This window comes from Antechinus flavipes, chromosome 4 (genome assembly GCF_016432865.1).
Source record: "Antechinus flavipes isolate AdamAnt ecotype Samford, QLD, Australia chromosome 4, AdamAnt_v2, whole genome shotgun sequence".
NCBI lineage: Eukaryota > Metazoa > Chordata > Mammalia > Dasyuromorphia > Dasyuridae > Antechinus > Antechinus flavipes.
This window is the reverse complement of record NC_067401.1, coordinates 147,747,156-147,769,207: the sequence shown is the minus strand read 5'-3', so window position 1 is coordinate 147,769,207 and position 22,052 is coordinate 147,747,156. Positions and strand designations below refer to the sequence as shown.

At 41.5% G+C, this 22,052-nt stretch overlaps 1 protein-coding gene across 8 annotated transcripts in view; it reads right to left on the bottom strand.

Moving 5' to 3' along the window:
* Window positions 1–4,666: 4,666 nt before the first annotated feature.
* Window positions 4,667–22,052, bottom strand: part of FBF1 (Fas binding factor 1) — a 28,777-nt gene continuing 11,391 nt past the window's right edge. For 6 of the 8 annotated variants that reach the window (XM_051995047.1, XM_051995049.1, XM_051995046.1 and 3 more), the window contains 22 exons: window positions 21,829–21,906; window positions 21,141–21,260; window positions 19,358–19,499; window positions 19,070–19,203; window positions 18,890–18,992; window positions 17,752–18,207; window positions 16,326–16,424; window positions 15,846–15,946; window positions 15,619–15,677; window positions 14,136–14,291; window positions 13,875–13,975; window positions 12,524–12,730; window positions 10,671–10,778; window positions 10,432–10,571; window positions 10,167–10,285; window positions 8,806–8,928; window positions 8,524–8,709; window positions 7,997–8,173; window positions 7,739–7,876; window positions 7,276–7,393; window positions 6,923–7,032; window positions 4,667–6,563 (listed from right to left, as the gene is read on the bottom strand). In XM_051995047.1, the coding sequence (XP_051851007.1) occupies window positions 6,480–6,563; window positions 6,923–7,032; window positions 7,276–7,393; window positions 7,739–7,876; window positions 7,997–8,173; window positions 8,524–8,709; window positions 8,806–8,928; window positions 10,167–10,285; window positions 10,432–10,571; window positions 10,671–10,778; window positions 12,524–12,730; window positions 13,875–13,975; window positions 14,136–14,291; window positions 15,619–15,677; window positions 15,846–15,946; window positions 16,326–16,424; window positions 17,752–18,207; window positions 18,890–18,992; window positions 19,070–19,203; window positions 19,358–19,499; window positions 21,141–21,260; window positions 21,829–21,906 (3,059 nt within the window). In that variant the 3' untranslated portion in view covers window positions 4,667–6,479. Of the gene's footprint in view, window positions 6,564–6,922; window positions 7,097–7,275; window positions 7,394–7,738; window positions 7,877–7,996; window positions 8,174–8,523; window positions 8,710–8,805; window positions 8,929–10,166; window positions 10,286–10,431; window positions 10,572–10,670; window positions 10,779–12,523; window positions 12,731–13,874; window positions 13,976–14,135; window positions 14,292–15,618; window positions 15,678–15,845; window positions 15,947–16,325; window positions 16,425–17,751; window positions 18,208–18,889; window positions 18,993–19,069; window positions 19,204–19,357; window positions 19,500–21,140; window positions 21,261–21,828; window positions 21,907–22,052 lie in introns of all 8 variants that reach the window. The other 2 variants (XM_051995052.1, XM_051995050.1) reach the window with 2 other exon arrangements.

The following is a 22,052-nucleotide window of genomic DNA, read 5'->3' as shown; positions in this document are numbered from 1 at the left end:
GAGCTAAAGATGCTTTATGCTCCATAATCATGTCCTTGTATTTTCTTTTATAGCAAATTTGTATAATCAGAATAAATGGTCAGTAGAAAAGATAAGCACAACATAAGTTTATAAGATCTTGCTGTTTTCAGTCTGAAAGTGTATAGTCATTACATCTTTAACAAGAAGGTAAATTAATATTTGATCTTATCTGCCTGTTACTAGATACATTGTGTTTTAGAGATATTTTAACTACTTAAGTATGATTGAACCTAGGAGTGGAAAGCATCCTCTTCACCCAAGTGTGTAAACACTTTGGCACATATACCCTTGGCCACCTGAATACTTCTTTACTGTTTATAACACTATTCTCCTTCCCTGCCCCCTTCTTACTAGATATATTTTCTCTAGCTGATTCACCTCTAAATGATGATCAGTATTGGATACCATCCTATTTCTGATCCTGAGACTCAGCCACCCATTGAATGCTACATCAATCAGTTTGAGGGCCTCTAAGCTCATCACTCTTTTGAACAAGACCCCTAAAACAGGGATGACTCTATACCCAATTTCAGCAGGAAGAGTTTCGGAAGATGAGATCTCCGTTCCACACCCCAAAAGATTTTGAGTCACATTTTTTAAAGGGGAGGAGGGGGATGATAGGAATGAATCAAGACTATAAGTCCTGGGAAGCTGGGGGGGGGGGGCATAGGGAGTAGCTTAACAGAAGAGGGCCTGAATCACTGTCAAAGGTATTCCCTGAGTCAAGCAGGAAAGATACTCTCAAGAGTCTGTAAGTGGGCTGTATATTTTTACCTTTTTTGCAATGGGACCTTGTTTAATTCCTTGAATTGACAAAATTATGATAAAATTATTACTGTATTCAGTTAGGCAACCAAGTTATGATGTCAACCCCTATTTTTTTCTATAAAAACTTACTGGTACCCCATTCTTTGCTAACTATTTTAGGAACTTAGCCCTGCCTTGTGTCATCTTTCCCCTTTGCTAATGAAGAGTTCTGCTAGGGTACCTACCTCTTTTCTCCTTGTTAATAACTAAAACTCCCATTTGTGTAGTAAAATCTTTGCCTCTTGATTTGGAGATGATCTAAACCTACAAACTCTTTTGAGGTAACTTGTGACACTGGCTCTAAACTCCAATATATTTGGGGGTTCACCCCTGTGCCCCAATACTTCATCTTTCCCTTTCTTCCCTTCCTCCCTTTGTCCTTTCTTTCTCCTTCTCTCTTTCCCTATCTTATTTTTCCTTTCCTCCTTCCATCACTCTTTTCTTCCCTCATTTCATTCACTGTACCACCCAGCTGTCCCAAAATGGATTGTCTTGACACTTCATGACTCCCATAGGCCAAAGCAGGATGATGCTGTCCATGGCCTTTTTAGGGGCAAAGATACTAGAGTGCTTTGTCATTTCCTTCTTCAGTGGATTAAGGCAAGGCAAGGTTAAGGTTGCTTACATATAGCTTGTGTCTTATTTCAGACTTGAACTTGGTTCTTCCTGATTCCAGGCCAAATGAGGGAGTTTTCAGGAAATCTTTGGGCTGTACCACCTTAGCTGCCTCCCTTCTCAGCCTTAGAACAAGAGAAGAGGAAGCTCTTTTTTTCCTGTAGTTTCTTCTCTGTCTCCTAGTGTCTCCTATCCATGATGTCTCATAAGCAATGATTCCAGGAATCCTAATACAATCCTTCTGCAGGCTCCAATTATTTGATTTTATAATTTCTCAGTTGTAACCTTCAAAATTCGAAAGCCACATGTGAACAAACAGGCTGATGGACCACAATATAGAGCAACTATTATTACTTTACCATCATTCTGTCTTTAAACAAATCCTCTCATAATAAACTTCTGAGAGACTTTTATTTCTTTCTGATATCAGGACAACTTGTCCTCAAAATTTTATGAGAATCTCTTTTCTCAAATAGATTTTTAAAAATCAGTTTCCCTTTTAGAAATGTATATATTTTTTCCTGCTTAGCAACCAAAATGGCCACAAAGGAAAAGGGCAATAATTTATACTCATCCCAAATAATTCACAAAGCACTTTACCTCCATAATTACTACTTAAAAAACACTACTATTCTTTTCTAACAACTATCAGTGATTCTATAGTCTGGCATTGCATAGGGAATGGGAGATCACTTTGGTGTGTAGGGAATATGAGGACCATCCCCCCTTTACCTGGTGGTCCTATTTATGTTTTCAGAAGAGCTATGTGTTTATTCTCAAAGCCAGGCATGGGCAATGGGGGTTACTCGGGGAATGGGGTGATGGAATATATTCCTTTCCATAAAATCACTACTTCCTGGTTTAAGAGCATCCTTAAGCTATCCCAGAAGCTGAATGCCAATTCACCACTAGGGAGCAGCAGCATTACAGAAAAATCTTCAGAGGCCCTGTGATTCACATAGCCAAAGTGTAATCTTGGGAGACAGGATTCCTATGGTAGACTGAGTACTTTTTCTAACAATCATTTTAAGGAAACTCTTGACAAACCTGGCTTTAAGTAATTCTCCCTAGGGGTCCGGGGTAGAAGTGTAAAGATCCAGAAAATCTGAGAAAGAAAAACTAGCCCTCTTTCTTATGTGGACAGTCTTCTCCAGGATAAACCCATTCCATGTGGGTCCAGAACTGAGGGAACACTTCCTTGTGAAGAAAGAAGAGGAGAAGGTGGAGGAAATAAAAAAAATTATCCTGTAAATACTCCTGAGACTAAAATGTTTGTTTTCTATGAGTTACCTTACCAAGCAGATTGGCTATTAACCAAAAGGAGCCAATAAGAATCTATGGTGAGCCAAAGTCTTGTTCACTCCCAGATGCCTTTGCTCGTGTTTTCTGGCTGATCTAGCTGAGCTGTGCACCCCAAGGTGGCCTAAACTAGCCTTGAAGTCAACTATTCCTATAAAATATTCTTTTTCTCTGTATCACCTGTTCCCCAATTCTCTTCATTGTGATTTTCAAGCATAAATTGTCCCTGTTTCTCCTACGTTGTGGACTTCTTTGTACTTTGTACTGGGTTATGTTTGCACCACTGTCTGATTTTCCTACTAAAAAAACTTTTCTGCTTTTAACTCAGCTTAGACAACTCTGCATTTTGAGGGGTGGACTTCACCTAGCTGACAATCCACATCAACATATCTGACAATTTATGCAATGAATGAGGATTTTCTAGAGAACAGGTTGTTTCTTCTCCAGGGGGGCTTATCAGATTATCCTTTTCAGTTCTATTACCCTCTCATACAAATCGGACTTTCTCCCTCCTAATACTGCATCCTCCCCCAAATAATATAAAAGTTTTTGCCAATATAAAAACAATTAGTTGTTAGTTCTGAGCTAGAAAGACTAGAGGAAGGTAATCAGGATGGTGAAAGGCCTCAAAGTTCTGCTTTATGAGGAGTGATTGGAAGGACTGGATATATTTAGAAGACAGGAGGGAAATATGAGTCAGTATTTGAACCAAGGAGTCTGATTTTAGAGTTTGTAACTACCTCAAATTAATATTATTGTGCTTCAATTGCCTCATCAATAAAATGGTATTACAGAATATCCCAAATGTTTTGGTGCAGTTACCCTATGCTTATTACATCAACCTCATAGAATTGTTACAAAGATTAAATGAAATTAAGTCTATGTAACACTTCCACTCACCCATTGGGTGGAGTGATTAAAGAGGACAGCCCAGTAACACTTGAGTGCTGTGTTGCTTTTTCTATGTAAAGGAATGGATTCCTACTTGATCAGTGACATTGCATGCCTATCAGAGTGTAGACGGGCCATCAGAGAAGAGTTTGAGAATGGGGTTTCAGAATGGGGTCACAGAGAGTTGAATACAATTGAAATGACTATCAGGGGTTCAGATATTTCATGTGTGATAGAAATAATGTTAGCTCAATACTCCCATTGGAGGCCTAAAACCAGCAGCCATACCCTTGGAGCGGGAAGCAGAGACTGTTTCTGAGTTTAGCTCCAAACCATTCCTAGTTCTGCCACAGCACTTAGTGGAAAACAGCCTCAGAGATTTCATTATCCTAAACTGTTTATTTTCTTTGTGAAGAAACTCTGGTCCAGAGAGAGAGAGAATGAAATGCCTTGCCTGAGGGCACAGCTAGTGGGTTAACAGTCAAGATCAGATCCACCTCCAGGATTCAGTAATTTTCCTACTCCACCACACTATCATTCATGATAGAACATAATTTAGGTCTAGGAATTAGGCGGCTAAGGAATTAGCCTTCTCCCAAAACTGACACTATGCAGAACTTTAAAGTCTGCAAAGTGCTTTATATACACAGTATCATTTTTGTCTTACAACCCTATGAAGTAACTACTGAGGGTATTACAGGATCCCATCTTATAAAGAAATCTTGATGACCAGTCACCCCACTAAAGAGTCAGAGGCAAGATTTGCATCCATAGTGCTCCTGATTTCAAATTCAGGCTCTTATCTATGTCAGAGGTGTCAAATACATGGTGGCCAGCAACACTTCCAAGTGCAGCTCAATCCAGATTTAAAATGGAATTGTGAAATATTTGGCAAAATATACAATGAAACATGTTTAAACAAGTGTTATTTTTAAGTTACTATGTGCTGTCTAGAGGAGAAGGTAAAGGGAAGGAAAAATAAATTTGGAACATAAGACTTTGTAAAGGAGTATGTTAAAAATTATCTTGCAAATGTTTTGAAAATAGCTTTAATAAAAAAAATTAAAAATAATTACATGGTCCCTGAGGGTGTTTATGCGGGATTTAGTGGCCCCCATTTCTATTTGCTGCCTCAAAGTGGTTACTGTGGATCTTCCTTACCCCAGACAACCAACATCTCTTCAAGATAACCTGCATCTTGGTTGCTTTCCTTGATGTTAGTTTGGGCAACTACTCAGAAGGCATTTTGAAAGGAACTGGATATTTAGAATTTTGTAGAGGGAATTTTAGTGGGGTTTCTATAGAACAGAAAAAAGTCTCTGAAAAAGGTGCTTAACATTCAGAAGAGTCTCAGACTTCCTCCCTGCTCTATGGAACTAATTTCAAAGCATGCAATTGATTAAAAATGTTTGAAAAATGAAGAGAAACTGGATGAGATGTATTAAAAATTGCAGGGATTCAGGAATTAGTAACACTGAAAATTTGACTTATTAAACAAAAATGTGAACCATGGGAAAAGCTAAGTAGGAGATATCTGTACAATGTTATGAAAGATGAGGTAGCTACATTTTACCTCAGGGTAACTCATCTCTGCCTGTTCACTTTGCTGACGTTTTCTGATGGAAAGTGATAAACTGGTTACTAGTGAAGCAGCTTTAAAACTGATTTTATTTGAAGAGCTAAATTGACCTTGGTTCTACAAGGAACAATTACTAATCCCCCAATTCTCCCTCCCCCTTGCCATTTTCCTGGCTAGGCTTGGCATATTGCCCACATGCTAAAAATTGAAAAGGCAGAGGCCTGGACACAGTAGATTCCATTAGCTACTCTCTGGAGCTGGAGCAGAATGGAGTTATAACATTTGGTGTTGTCTCTCATTTTCCCATAGCCTTGGCTCCATAATAGGTGACACAAATGAAGAGCATTCTTTCCCTAGCTCCCTGGTCCCCCCAACACATATAGAAGAATCTAATGAAAAGCTGCAGGGCTGAGTGCTCCAGTTGAGTGAGCCAATTAACCTGGCAGACTTGGGGAAACAAAAGAGAATGAATGGATTTGTGTGCAAGAGTGGCTGGTGAAACCAGAAGTTTGTTTAAGTTCCAGTAGAAATCATTGTACTTGCTCCAATTTACCCCAATGCCAGATGTCTTAAAAAATCTAGGGGAGGATCTTGTTTCTTATCAGGTGGAAGACCTTGTGTAAGATCTCTTGGCTAGTTCTCTGAAGGCACAAGGTTCTGCTGCTATTTTCCTGGGAAAAATCAGCCCTGTCACAAGACTGTCTAAAAAGCACAACCCAAATCATTTTGGGAGACTCCATCTACTAAGGGAGTATTAGGATTCAGAGCTATTGTGCTAGCCCTTCCTTCTGTGAGCTGGGTAAGGGTGAGATGGCATCTTAAGGACCTTAAATGGAAATTTTCTGAGGGTTCTACTTCCTGAATCTTGCCTTGTTTATGTTATGTGATCAAGAAATGGCAGCCCTGTTCTAGCCTGAAGGTGATACATGGCTCTGGTAGGCAGGGAGGATTTGGCCAGCAATGAGGAGCATCAGGTATTGACATGGAAGAGAGCAGCATGGTGATATAGAAAAGCTGTCCCCTCTTTCCCACTCGCTGTTGTGGATGCTATGCCTGGGTAGTGCTCACTGGATGGGGTGATTGGTAAGATGTGGGGGTGCTTAGGCAAATGGGTGTTTAGTAGTCCACTGGGTGTCTCAGAGATGCAGAGGAGGGGCCCGGTGTGGTTTGTGATGGCGCCATCTCCGCTGATGGCAGGAGATGAGAATTGGCAGTCATGTTGGTGTAGTGCATCCGATTCCAGCATCTGAACCCTCCTGAGTGGTACTCAGGCTGTATAGGGTGTCATGCTGTAGGTACTTTTCTTCAGTGTCTCCAAGAAGAATTGCTCATCCTCCAAAAAGTCCCGGTCCTGTAGGAATGTGCTAATGAAGTCAGGGCATAGGGAACAGCCATGATATTGCAAGCCCTCTCCCCTACTCCCCATTATATGAACAAATGGACCCAGAATGGACAGCTGGCCAGCTCCCATCTGAGACGCTTCCCTTTTGGCTCTACCTCAGAGAGTAGGAAGATAGCACCATTCATTAATTCTTGAGCCAGAGCTTCCCATTCTTCTAGCCTCACCTCTGTAACTTTATCCTTTAGAAAATCACAGCAAATGAACCTCTCTGCAGCTTAATGAGAATGAAGCCACCACTATTTGCCCCAAAGCTTGCTTCCCAGAGAAATGAAGGAGCTATGAGGGAGCAAAACATCTTGTACACTCACCTTGTTAGCCAAGTGTTTCAGCAGCACCAGTTTGGCATGCAAATGGGAAGAGCCCTGCCCTGCAGAAGGCTGACTGCCTCCAGAAATGGTCATGGCAGGAGGGGTGACAGCTGAAAGAAGTCCATGGGAAACTATTAGAGGGGACAAGATTTCCTTCAGGAAGAGCAAGAAGTGCTGTTGGGAAGGAACAGGACAATTCTGTATGTTCCTGTCAGGAATCAAGAAAACCAAGTGGACCCAAGACTTCTTCCTTATTAAGCTAGCTGTGAATTGCCTAAATAGCTACTTCTCCTATGTTTACTCTCCTAGAGATCAGTTCAGCAAGATATCCCTCACTTCTAGGACCAACTCACCCTTCAGGTTGGAAGAATTTAAAACCTGGATCGCAGGAGTGAGCCCTATGATGGGAGAGGGAAGATCCAATCGAAGGTGATCCAGCTGCCTTCTCTGTTGAGCCAAATTCAAATTCTCCTGTTTCCATTCCCAGAAAGAAAAATGAAGGAGGTATGAGGTTATAGAACAGCTTATACAATTAAGGCAAAAGAAAACGAGGAGCCAAAGTGGGAGGCAATTTTGGCTAGAAAAGTATGGTACTAATTCTAGTGAGAAATGCTGCCCAGGCTGCCAGATGCCATTTTCATGTTAGGTTTTGGTTGTTTTTTTGTTTATAAGAGAAGGCTCAGATAGGTTTGGGGGAGCTTGGAAAGGTTAGAGATATGGATGCATGTGAGGCACAAACAAAAGGCACCAATGAGATTTCCACAAAGAAAAGAGAGAGGAGGGTCTACAGAGACAAAGGGAGGAAAGGGTGCCTGCCTGGTGCAGCTGCTGCTCTTGTTGCCGGAGTTGTTCCTGTTGCTGCTGTACAAGCTGGAGCCGGGCCTGTTGTTCTGTCTGTAGCTTATGAGCCTCCAGAAGGGCCCGCTCTCCCTCCTCATACTTCTGAGAGGCCACCTGCACAAAGGACCAATGGGTATGTCTCTCCCTGATGGTTCCCCTTGCCCTGGGGCAGACCCCAGTGTCCCCTTCCTAGTGTCCCCTGGTGGCCCAGGTGGCATCTCCCTTGCGTCCCACCTTGTTCATGCTTTCAACTTCCTCTGCTCGGAGCTTGATGCGCAGGGCAGCTGCATTGACCTTCTCCTTCTCTAGCCTCAGTTCTTGCCGTTCCCGCTCCAGGATTTCCCACTCTCCAGCCAGCTGTTCCTCCCGAAGCCGCAGCTCACTTGCTCTGATCTTCAACTCTGCTTGTTCCTGCAAAGAGAACATTCTTTATTCTTTCCAACCAATGCCTCAAGCCCCTTTTTCTATGGAGAAAGGGGCACCCTAAAGGTCTCTTCTCCAGGTTCAGGACAACCCCTTATGTTCTTTTCCTAAGGTGGTCCAAGCTTGGAAAGTAATAATCTGTACACCATCCATATGGATTATATTTAGCAAAGAGCCAAACTTTTCTGTTTATAGTCAGTGATGGGGCACAGATTGCCAAAAAGAAGGGCTGTCAAGTCACGACTAAAGCTTGGGTTACACAACAGCAGGGGTCAGTCTATCTTCTCCGAGACTTCAACAATTCTAGAAAACGAGAGCACCAAGCGGAGGCTCCCTACCTTGGCCAGACTGACGATGGTACCCTCCCTCTGGGAGTCCACTTGCAGCACGCGCTCCGCCTCACGCTCTGCCCGCTCTTTACTTAGCTTTTGCTGGGCATAGAAATCAGCCCACTCTGCGGCCAGCCGCCGTCCCTCCTCAGCACATTTGTGCATGACCGACTTTTGCTCCTCCAGTAAAGCATTCTGAACAACAAACGGGAGAAGCGGCGGAGGGAGAGGCATCAGGGGCCTTTCTGGTCAGAAGGCCCTGGATTACCGCCGCTCCGGCCGCTCACTCACCTTGGCCTTCTCCAGCTCTGCCCGCTCCATGCTGAGCTGCTGGTTCATAACCCTCCTCTGTTCCTCCAGGGAGCGCTGTGTGGACTCTGCCTTGGACTGCTCAGCACTCACCCGCCAGCGTTCCTGTAGGAGACCCCCAAAGCTGAGCTTTTAAGGAGTGTGCGCCTTTCTCTGGAATACAAAATCTCTCCCCAGAAAAGAATGCATCAGGCCACTGCCCAAGCACTTTTTCAGAAGGTCAGATGGTGCATAGGATGATCACTGGAATCAGATTCCATTGGATCAGTTTCCTTGATGATGTTAGAGTAAGAAAGGAGAGCCTTGTATTTCTGGCCTACTGTCTTATTGCCAACTGCACTGAGACTAACTTCCATAAAAGTAGTGATATATGAATTCTTCTGGAAATCCAAGAGGCTAAGGATATTTGGAGAGCAGTATTATTCCTCTTCCTGTTCTTTCCCTCTTATCCCCATATTTTTTGTGACCCTCCATTAGTCAAGCAAAATTATTCTTTGATTATTCAGTGCTTTTTGGCACACACAGGACTAGACATCATCTCTCTCCCACCAAAGAGCCTGAAATGAAGTCAAGGAAATTACACTAATAGATATAAGGCAAAGAATAAGAAAAGACTATGGAATTATATGATTAATTGTAAAATTTGTGGTGATACATGTGAGTTTTAATTCAGAGGACAGAAACATTGGAGTGATTGAGTAGACAAACTAATTAAGAAAACTTGGAAAATGAGGCTTTAGGTGATGGATAGACTTTGGATAGAAAAGAAGAGGGAAGTCATTCTAGCTTCACAGAATGAAAAACAGAAGTGGGAACAAACATGGTATATCTGTGAGAAAAGCAGAACCTAGTTTGACTTGAATAGAGGGAGAATGTATTGGAGAAATAAATAGGAAATACATTTAAATATAAAAGGGAGTGACAGATTATGGAGGGCATTGAAAATTAGGCAGAAAATTTAGATAAAAGTACTGGATTGGACTACCTGCCAGCTAGGGAAGGAGGTAGTGGGAAGGATGGGAAAACTGGGAACAAAAAGTTTTACAAGGGTCAATGTTGAAAAATTACCATGCATATGTTTTGTAAATAAAAAGCTTTAATAAAAAAAAAAAAAGATTAAAGTACTAGACTATATAATATGGACTCAAGATTCTCAAGCAAAGAAATGACATAATGAAAATCTTGTTTATGATTGACCTAAAGCGTAAATACATAATGGATTAAAGCAGGAAGGGACAGGTCGGAGAAGCCAGCTAGGAGGCTGTTAATATTTTGGCAAGAAGTAATGAATACTTTAAGTAAGAATGCAAAAAAACAGATGGACACAACTTTTAAAAACTTACCTGCTCTAGGAGACGGCTCTGTTCATTTAGGCGGGCCTCCATCTTCCCAATAATCTCATGTAGCCTGTTCCTCTCATCTTCCATGTCACGCTGCTGCAGAGTCAACCTTTCCTGAAGAGCTGAAAGCAAAGTCCCTGAGACATACCTACTAGATATTGATTTCCCGATCAACTCATGGCACATTTCCCCTTATCCTCAGGTATTTTGGGTCAGATGTGATGGTGTGTGGAAACGGGAGGAAAGGGAGGAGAAAGTAATAGAGTACCTTGAAGTTGCTTATCACGCTGACGGGCCCCTATCTCTAGCTCTTGGGAATTGGTAAGGTGAGTGGCTTCCACACGAGACGAGAGCTCATTAAGGTTACAGGAAAACTTCTCCATTTGTTCAATAACCCCATTGAGGGACCTAAGAGAGGTAAGGCAGACTTTAGGCCACACAATTATGGCTGAACAGTGTTTATGGCACTGCTCTCCTGGGCGCTCTCCAAGCAGGAGTGGGGCTTACCGAGTATGGGAAGTAGCACTTGTAACAGCATCAATTTCCCGGTCTTTCAACCGCTTCAGTCTTTGAAGCTGTTCCTCATGGTCCTTTTGTATCTCTCGGATGGATGCCCTTCATGCCAAAGAGAAAACCATGGGAATAAAAGAAGGGAAAGCTTCTGACTTAACTGCTCTAAGATCCATATATAAGTAACAGAGAAAAAGCTAGTTTGCTTGGAGAGAAGAGTATATTTCCCTTTGCCCTTGTGATATATGCCTCAATGTCAGATACCTTCTGGTATTTATATAGCTTTTTAGCTTGGATTACACTGCATAGAATTGAAAAACGAGGTGAAAAGGAATGGAAATAGAGGACAGGAAGATAATGATGCATCCAAACCCAATTTGTTACCAAAGTATAATTATTTCGTCTTTGTAACCTTTCTTTAAAACACTCTCATCCCTATGGCTCCTCCTCTGATACTGCCATCATCTTGGTGCAAGCTCTCATCCCCTTATGTAGCAGTCTGCTGATGAAGTTGGACTGCTTCAATTCTCCCTCCATTTTAAGCCATCCTTCATTCAGCCACCAAAATGATTTTCCTGAAGCACAGGTCTGATCATATCATCCTCCTACTAAATAAACTTCAAAGGCTTCCTATTGCTTCCAAAATGTTCTGTTTGACTTTCTTTAAAAATTTTTTTTAAGCTTTTTTATTTTCAAAATATATGCATAGATAATTTTCAACATTTCCCTTGCCAAACGTTGTGTTCCAATTTTTTTTCTCCTTCCTTTCCCCAACTCCTTACCCCAGATGGCAAGTAATCTATGTTAAACATGTGCAATTCTTCTATATACATCTCCATAATTATCATACTGCACAAGAAAAATCAGATCAAAAAAGGAAAAAAACAAGAAAACAAAATGCAAGCAATGTGTCTGACTTTCAAAGCTCTTCATAACTTAACTCCCTACTACTGACTCAATTTTCTTAACACCTTAATCTTTGACATCTACCCTTCAATCCAGTGATACTGAATTCCATCTCTTAATTCCAGGCATTTTCTCTGGTTGTCTCACATACCTGGAACATTTCCCTCCCCTGCTCCAATTACTTCCCTGGCTTCCTTCAGGTTCCAACTAAAATTCCATCTCTACTGGGAAATCTTCCCCAACCTCTTTTTTTTGTTAGTTATTTCCTACTCATCTTGTATATAGCTTGCTTTATATATGTTTGTATACTGTCTCCCCAATTAGATTGTAAGGTCTGTGAGAATAGTGACTATCTTTTACCTCTTTTTTGAATCCCCAACCCTTAGCCCATCACCTGACCAGTGCTTAATAAATTGATTGAATGAAATTGCAAAACTGATTGTCCGTAAATGGTTATGTCAAGCTCCTCTATTTCTTATCCTTTTCTTTTTTATTAAGAAAAACATTGACACCACCTAAGGTATAAATAGGATAAATTGTTTTTAGAGTTCATGCTGGTAGAAATGTGTGCATCCTGACAGTTGATTCTTGGCCCTTGTTCTACTTATGAGGTTCCAGAATCAGCCTGGAGTGAGCATTATCCCAATACCAGCATATCAGGAAGAAAAAAGGCTAGTCTGTGAACTCCTTGGGGATAAGAACTGTCTTTTGTTTTTCTTTTTATTCTCAATACAGTGCTTGGCTCATATTAGGATCTTACTGAGTAGGAACCTAAGTATGCTACTTATCAGAAGCTGTTCACTTTGAGCTTTCCTTTACTAGGAAGCAGAGCTTTCCAGAAGCAAAGACAAAAGAATGCTGTAGCTTACACTTGAATTCTCTCTAGAGGGAGAGCCTTTTGGACCAGCCTTCCCTACATTCTCCATCCCAGGCTTGCTGCTTACTTCTGTAAATTCTGAAGTCTCTCAATCTCCTGGTCCTTCTCTTGCTCCGCAGCAGCAAGGCGACGCTGATGTTGTGCCTGAAGCTCAGTTCGGGCTTTCTCGGCCTCCTGGCAGTGAGACAGATACTGAACTGTCAGCTCCTCATTCTCCCTCTGTAATCGCTCTTCTCGCTGATGGTATGATGTCTCTAGCACCTTTACCCGGCTCCTAAAATAGCACAAGGTTGGCTAGACTAAAAGGAGCAATAGCCTAGTATCCAGACTGGCATTTTAAGTCAAATAAGCACTTATGAAGTATTTACTATGAAAAATATTTTATCATGTTGTTTAATATGTTATATTATTATACTATTTATATAATAAGAGGTTATTTGAACCCAAATGTCACCCTGACCTTAATAACTCTATAGGAATGATGGAGATGGCTATAAAGAATATTTTGGATCTGTTCACAACATTTATGCTTTGGGTCTGTTCATCCAGGTCTAGTTTGGGTTATACCAAAAACTTGTTTTGGGTTCCCTTTGTGTTTTGGCTTTGCTCAAATTTTACTGAATGTTTATTCTTATTGATATCTATCTCAATTGACTTTTTTTCAAGCTGCCTTTTTTGCTTCATTGCTAAACCAGTTAAATGTGCTGGTACTCTTGTTAGAACCCTATATAATGTAAATCTCCCAAAGTGTGGATGAAACTAGCCACACCCTTTCTGGCCAAGTGACCAAATAAATTTCTTTCTAAAACTTTTTCAGGTTTTGGGGCTTATTCCTGGATAACATTATTATGTTGTTGGGCATTATGTTTAAGTGCTGGGGGCAAAAAGACATGCAAAAATAATTCCTGCCCTCAAAAGGCTCATAATTTAATGGGGGAAAAAAGCTACAAACAATGAGGTAAAAGTAAGAACAATGGAAGATAAAGTGAAGCAAATCTTAGAGGGGAAGAACTAGCATTAAGGGGGACTATGAAAGACTTCTTTTTTTTTTTAAATTTTTATTTAATAATTATTTTATACTGACAGAATCCATGCCAGGGTAATTTTTTTTACAACATTATCCCTTGCACTTGTTTATGAAAGACTTCTTGCAGAAGATGGGATATTAGCTGAGATTTGAAGAAAACAAGGAGGCAGAGACCATTAGAGAGAGTATTGCTGGCATGGGAGAAATTTCTACAATTTTTTCTAAACACTGTCAGTTTAGTCTACAGGATTAATACTGAGATCCCATCCAAAACTGGACTGGGTTTTCATCAGGGGAAACTAAAGAAATTTAGTGAGGCTTCTCAGGACTTGTGTACTTAGGTTTATAGTAGGGGGAGATGAACAGAAAGTAGGCAGGGGCACTTGGATACCTATGCGCACTTTCAATGAGCTCCAAGTCGGCCTGGTGTCGCTGCTGCAAACTTTCCAGCAAGATATGCTGCTGAGTTCTCTCTAGTTCCAGCTTCCGCACCTGGAGGGTGTTGGATCAGGTAGGAGGAGGAAGAGGAGAGATGCTTTATTTCAAAGCCATTGCTTTGTTTTTTACAATTCTCCTGCTCTCTTGGTGTTTGTACCCCACTGACTAGCCCCAAACATCCCCTTTTTTCTTGGCCCTCCAGTCTGCCCTTCACCTGGGTCTCCAGCTCAGACTGTCGGGCCTGACTCTTTAATAGCTCCTCTTGGAGTTCTGCTGTGCTACCCTGTAGCTGAGCCTGTGCAGCCAGGATCCTCCTCTGGTACTCCCCTCCTGGCAGCAAACTCAGGGCCAGGCTCTCTGGAAGAAGGCCCTTCATGAATCAGAAGAAACCATTGGCAAGTTAGATGTAAAATAATAGAGAAAAACCTGGCCAGAGATAATTGCAATTCAATTCTCCAGCAACAGCCATTTCAGACTTGATCTGTGATTATAACAGTTTCTGTTGAACAGGGTACTATCATCAAAGCAGAGACACACTGATATTTGCAGCTACTGTTTCCTTGGCTCAACTAGCCAAGCTTGAAAAAGGCATCACTGCCTCACTCTGACCAAAATGAGAAGCTTTAGTCTCCTCCTCCATTCTTAGTAAAATGCTTTAGATCTCTAGATAGGTGCCAAGTCTTAGGATCAGGATGAAAATTTTTTATACTGAACACTTCTATGGGGTTCTAAGACCACTTAGATCAGAAGTCCTCAAACTACGGCCCATGGGCCAGATGTGGCAATTGAGGACGATTATCCCCCTCACCCAGAACTATGAAGTTTCTTTATTTAAAGGCCCACAAAACAAAGTTTTTGTTTTTACTACAGTCCGGCTCTCCAGCAGTTTGAAGGACAGTGAACTGGCCACCTATTTGAAAAGTCTGAGGACCCCTGACTTAGATGAAAGGTTCTTAACCTGGGGTTTGTAAACTTGGATGGGAAAAAAATTATTTTTTTACCAGCCTTTGGCTTCCTTTTAATGCTAAGTATTTTACTTTCTTGTATTTACAAACACGATTCTGAGAAGGTGTCCATAACCTTCATTAGACTGAAAAGCTGAGAACTCCTGCCTTGGGTCAAAAGCTGCTACTTCTTAGAGGCCCTGGAAGCTCTACTTTTATCATAAGAGCTGCCCTCTAGGGATATGATGTATCAATCCTTTGCAGTCTTCAGCCACCTTCTGTCCAAAGGTTCCAGAGCTAGAGGTGGCTGACTGGCTGATTCAAGAAATGGGAACCTAGGAATGGGATTGGGGGAGTAGAAAGGTCTGAAGATGGAAGGATACTTTCAAAGTGAACTGGTAGAATAACTGTAGCCTCACTTCATGGCTAGCATTTATCTTCCCTACCAACTATGGCTCCATGCTAATGTTCAGAAATATTTAGGATGGGAGTTCTCAAGATACCAGGTGATGTTTCTTTCTTAGAAGATTTTTGTGGGAGAATTAATCAGGGTTAAGTGATTTGCCCAAGGCCACACAGTGTCTGAGGCTGGATTTAAACTCAGTCCTCCTGACTCCAAGGTTGATGCTCTTAATCTACTGTACCACCTTAGAAGTTTCTAAAGGAAAACATTAGTTTCTTAGTTAAAAGAATTTCCTTAGAAGAAAAAAGACTGAGCCAGTCTCTGAATACCTGTTACCCTGCTCCTCTTACCTGTACAGGTATGGAAGTTCCTATTAGTTCTTGGGATTTCCGAAAATAAGCTGCAATGTCTGAAAAATGCAACAAGTGAAAAATAAGTAGCAGCTGAAAAAGAGGTAAGAGGACAGCTTTCTTGTGAATGTCCAAGGGAAAAACTAGCTTCAGGGAAGATTCATCAGGGGCCATTATTACAAAGGTATTACTCATGGTTCAGGGGCCATATAGGAAAGAAAACCTACCAGTGCTGGGAACTTCTCCAGGAAGAGTGTCTCTCTTTGGTTCAGCGGCAGGAAGTACAGGGGCAGTCAGTGTCTGGGGATGGACATCAGCCTGAGGAACCCTAAGAGATATATAAAGATTGGGGGCAGATACAAAGAGGAGTTGAAACAGTACCTGCTCTAGGAAAGGGGAAGGAAAAGAAACCTGTTCCTTTAAGGAACAAGGAAAAGAAAAAGAAACAAGGAGCTTCTTGGAGAGCCTTGAGAACCAGAATGGCAAAGGGGTGGGATTAGTTATGTTGCTGGATTGGAGGATGGGATGGGGAAACAAAAGCTTGTTTTTCATGAGTCCCCACTCACTTGGAAGTCTAGATAATTACTAGAGACAATGTAAAGTAGTCTGGACCGGCACCAAAATTCCAAAGAAGTCACTAAGACCCTGGGGCAGTCCTCCTCCCAGCCCCTACTAGCTAAAGGGCCATGTCTTGTGTGCAGACTTACCCACTGCCCCTGGGATGGGCAAATACAGCTTCTGGTGCTGTCCCTGGAGTTCCTCTGGCAGTTGTTAGCTCGGGCCCTTGAGTAGTGGCAACAGGTTGACTGAAAAAGGCCAAACCATAAAGTAAGGAACACTGGTCCTTCAGGTCTGACAGCAGAAGACTCTCTATGGTTTTCCCTGTCCAATGTTTGGCCTTCCATTTCTTCATTAGTTACTTCAAGACTATCTTTGGGCTTCCTGGACTTTTCTCCTTCACCTTATTTCTGTGATGTGGCATGCACAGGGGGCAGCGAAAAGCATACAAACTATTAACATGAAGGGGTACAAACTATATATACAATAGGTAAATCATATAGTTATTTGTTGAGTCTCATGTGATTCAAATCAGGTGCAGGTAGGTAGTCAGGAAAACCTGAGTTCAAATCCAGCCTCAGACACTCCCTGTGTGACTCTAAGGGAGTTACTTAACCTGTTTGCATCAGCTTCCTCGATTGTAAAGTGGGTTCAATAATATTGACTATTATTGTGAGGATCAAATAAGAGCTGTAAGGTGCTAAGCACTACATTAGTGTGTGCTATTCTGTGATTGGTTTCTTTGAGTCACTTTTCACCTCACAACCTCTGCTCCCTCCATCCAAGGTCTGAGCTATTTCTTTCATCTCCAGCCTGAAAGATACAGGATCCTTTTTGTTTGCCCTCAACTTTAGGCCAAAATTGTTCTCTCTGAAACCACCTAATTTCACTATGTGGTATGTCCCTGGGCCACTCACTAAATTTCCCTAAATTTTCACCTCTTCTTTTCAGGGTATACAGCCTCCTCCTGAGTAGCTCCTTCTCTCCTCAATTTATCATTCCTTTATACCTTCACAAGCTCTCTCTCCCAGCATCACCACCAAGGATTTCCCTCTTCAATGCCTCCAGGCAGTCTGGCTGATGATCTCTATATGTTTCCTCCGTGGGCCTTGTTCACATGAGCACATCAACAATACCTGAATTTTATTTACTGCTTTAGCTACCCTGATTTTACTCCTAAATCTATTAAGACTTCAGGGAAGGTTATTTCCCTTAACCGAAGGCAGGAGTTATCTATCAGGAACTAAGCCTGCTGCCAAGACAGAGGATTCTTCAAGTTTCCTCTTCTTATTTAGGAACAAGTTGCTACAGTGGCTCCATTGTCCCTTCTTCCTCTGCTTAAATAAAGCTCTAAAGATAAAAGGCCTTCTATGTATTTTCCCCAAGGTTCTACCCACAGATTCTTAAAAGAGGCACAGTATAAGGAAAAGGATTTGAAGTCAGTAGATCACAGCTGGTCCATGTTTTCAGGGCTTCCTATAGCCTCTGCCCTGGTGACTGATTCCCAGAGATAATTAGCTCACAGTGTGCCAGCCCAGCTCCTTAAGATGCAATCCACAGGCTCTACATGCGTACCTGACAACGGGAAGATCTGATGTTTCAGTAGAGCTCAGGCCCTTAGAAGTCACAGACTGCTCCTCTTTAGCTAAAATCTGAGATTTTTTCCGAGACAAGGCATGGCTCAGCCAATCCTCTTCTTGATTTTCCTCCGATGTTCCTCGCTTGGGAGAGGGGCTGGGTTTGTGAGGGGTAGCTATAGTGTCAGTAGGAGGCCTCACCCCTGAGCCAGGCAGACTGGCTGGGGCTGAGGGCCGGGCTGCAGGGCTGGGTCCTGACGGTATAGCCATTCCTGAGCCAGCCTTGCTGGATTCTTTGATGGGAGATGGAGGAAGCAGGTCAAAGTCCTCATCCTTGAGGCCCAGCCAGTCAGCTCCTCCCTTCCCCGGATGAGCAGGGCTGGCTGTAGCTGGTGTGCTCTGTTTGGAGCATTGCTCTCCTTTGGAATTGGTGAGAGTTTCTGCTGAGAACCTGCTTCAAGATAAGGGCATAAGGAAAGGTAGAGGAAAAGAGGTCTGTCCTATGGCCTGCTCTGTTAACCGTTGCCAAATACAGCTCAAGTTCAAATATCCAAAATAAATACTGATACCAGTGTAGGTCTCCTAGCTACTAGGCTACTGCTCATTCTACTATCTAGAGCCCAGCTTCTTAAACTATAGTTCATATAATATGAGATCTTGTAACTGTATGTGGGGGTGTTGAAATTATGACTTATTAACAATAAATAATTTATGTACCTTTTTTATATACCTATATACCTGAGATCCATGTTAAAATTTCTCAGGCAAAAAGGAATTGTGAGTAGAAAAAACTTAAGAAGCCCTATCTAGAGGACAATGATTTTGTCATGTCAACCTTCCACAAGCCTCTAGAGAATGCAACATAATATCATGTAGGGTTCTTAATCTTTTTTGTGGCATGGACCCATTTGGAAGTTATGGACCTCTTCTCAAAAAGATGTCTTTAAAATCATAAAATCAAACATATGGTATTACACATGAAACACAGTTGTCAAAATATTCAAAAAATAAGTTCACAGGTTCCAGATTATGTGTCACACAAGACTGGTTGATATTGACAGAAGTAGCAAAGGCCTGAAGATGATTATTTCTCAGGGGATGCAATGCTCTGGTGGCCCAGTCAGGCCCCCACCTACCTGACAGACTGCCGGCGGGACTGTCGGCTCTCACAGGAGGAGGCCACTGTGGGCTGATAGGCTCCAAAGGCAAAGTCATCATCTCCCCAGGGATCATCTTTGTCTATGAAATAAGGAGCTTTTAGACATGTCTGGAATGGTTCTCCCTTTCTAACCCTAAGTGGGTATGGGGTCACTCACCAGGTTGTTTCTGGTACTTCTTATCCAGCCTGAACTCCCGGTGCTCCCCAGTACCTGGTCTCTCCAGGAGCTTGGAGGCAGTTCCACGTCCTAGTAGCTCATCCAGTTTAGTGCGAGCAGGACGGGGACCATCCCTGAAATAGTAAAAGGACAGAGGCACAGGTACATCAACAAGATGAATCACTTCAAATAACTTGAGCCTCCAACTCCATGCCCCATCCTCTCCTTTATACAAGAAAAGGCCATGATGCTTGGATGAGGGCCTTTCAGCTCAGAAGAGCTTCTTACTGGACTCCCTTTTCCTGCTTCCGTTCTGTCTTAGGACTGTCTCCAAATCCAAGGGCAGTCATGAGGTCATCCCCATCATCAAACTTTAGCTCCTCTTTCTTTAGAATGGGGGTATCACCAGGAGTTGAAGAGAGAGAGGCACCTAAAAAACAGAACTCTGAGTGAGTAACAGCAGCGGCAGCACATGCCGGGTCAGACCACATGGGCCGGAGGCTGGGCTTCACACAAGGGGAGAGACAAGACCTGAGCGGGGCCTTCAGGAAATGAAAAAGGAAGGGAGAGCCAAGAGTGTGTCAAAGACTTGGAGGTGACACTATGCATTTTGGGTTCAGGAAACAAACAGAACAGGGCATCTGGAACAGATGGATTCTCAAAGAGGTGGTTTCCAACCTATAGGCAAATGATTCTCAGGAAGGCAAGAAATTACTGCAATAGTTGTCATTTTGAACTTAATTTGACCTCCACAAAATAAGCAGCATGATTTAATTTAAGAAATAAATAAGGCTACCTTCTGTGCACTAATTAAGTGAATCTGTATTATTTTTCAAACATCTCAATCACTCAAGATATAGATAGAACTACAAAACACTTTAAAGGAAAAAAAAAAAGCCTTAAATAATTAGAAGTACATTCAGTGTCTTGGCTGGGCCATGCCAATTTTATAAAAATGATGACATTATCTAAATAAATTTACTTATTTACTGCTATGCCAATCAGATTACTAAGGGGATACTTTCTGAACTAGAAAAATGTTTTGATGAATTTTGATTCACTTGAAGAATTGAAGCTTAGAAACTCAAGAGAAATAATGAAAATTAAATAGTAATAAAATGAGGAATAGCACTTTCAGGATTCAAATTATACTGCAAAGCAGTAATTATCAAAACTATTTAGTATTAGCTAATAAATAAAAAAAGAGGTCAGTAGATGAACTAGATGAAAATGAACTAGAAATAAATGAACTCAATAACCTAGTGTTCAATAAATATCTGGGAAAGAACTCCCTGTTTGACAAAAACCACTAAGAAATTTGGCAGAAACTAGGTTTAGAACAATTTTTTACTCTAAGAAAGCTTAAACTAGACATACATGAAGGTTAAAAATTCTACTACAAAAAATCTTGAGTTCAAATCTGTCCCTAGAAACTTACTAATTCTGTAACCTTGACTAAGCCATTTAATCCTGCTTCCAAAAATAAATAATAAAAGCTATTCCCCAATGGATTAGGATATAAGCAAATGTACATAGATGCTATTGTGATTAATAAAATCAACTGTGTTGAAAAACAAAAGAAACCTAATGAAATTCATGACACAATGGCTAAAAGTTTCTTGCTATAATAATACTAATAATAATAATAATAAAGTAGCAGCAGAGAAGTATAGACTCATTGGATTAGTTTCTAACTCTCAGCTTTGGGTGGGTAATACCAAAGACAAAAAGTCCATACTAACCCAGTCCTAACTTTCTGATTGGGTATAATGAGAGTCAGGCGATGGCAGGTATCCTGCTCACCAAATTCATATCCCATTCTGATTGTAGGACTTGTCATAACTTTATGCTCACATGCTGCATGCTCCTTCCATCCATGTTCTGAAAAGGATATTACCTCTCTGTTCTAGTCAGGTGCTCTTTTTCTTTGTCTAAGGTTTTGCTGGGATGGCTTCCTTCCCCAGGGTTGAGCAATTTCTTTAGTATGAGAAAAGCCTAGCCTGATACATTCTGGTACCATCTAAACCATCCAACCAATGAAAACAAGTCATCTTCCTAGCTCTCCCCTCACCTTGATTTTTAACCATGGCAGGGCTCTTTTCAGGAACTGTTTTATTCTCTTTCACAGGTGGCTTCTTGGCAGTTTCTTCCTCTTCATCAGAAAGAAGCCCTGCTAAGGGGTCCTCCAAATCTGTCATCCAGAAAAGAAAGATGGGACCAAGTTCCAGCGAAATTTTAAGAAAAACAAGGCTTAATTGTAGAATTATGCTCTTAAGTTTTCCCTTAAGGTAAGATTTCCAGATGCTTAATAAATACAAACTTACAAATCCCAATTGTTGTTTGTTAAGAGGGACTCTGAATAAAGATAGAGGATGAGATGGTCCTCTAATCCCACTCTAATATAAACATACTATACTCTTTAGTACATGTTGAGTCTGTGTTAACTTGTAATTCGCAGCCCAGATGACAAAAAACAAATGTAATATGAAAGGAAAGGCAACTTTTGTAATAATTTATAGACATTTCTAGTTTGACCAGAAGCTCTAAAGTTCACAATCCCTAAAATTTACCACCCACACAAAATGTGATTGCCCCTTCCTCCCACTGTGATAGAAATAAGATCTATGATCTAAGTCTTTAACCTTTATCATCTGTTACAAATTTGACTTGCTTCAGGAAAGTAGGCAAATGCCAACTGCTAAGTCTGCTATATTTTCAAAACCAAGGGGGCCTTTGCAGTATAACATAGAGACTTGTACCGTCAAAGGAAAACTTCCTGTATGGGCGCCCAGTGCTCCCAGTGGAAGGCATAGGCTTCTTTGTGGAAATATTGTCTCCTGCAAGAAAAGTAAATGGAAAGTATTGTCATGCAGTTTTTGTTGATCCCCATAGACCCTCATATATCTCATTGTCATCCAAATAGACATGGATTTTTGGAAGGCAAGATATGAAAATGGTCATTTCTAAGATGAAATGCATTTCT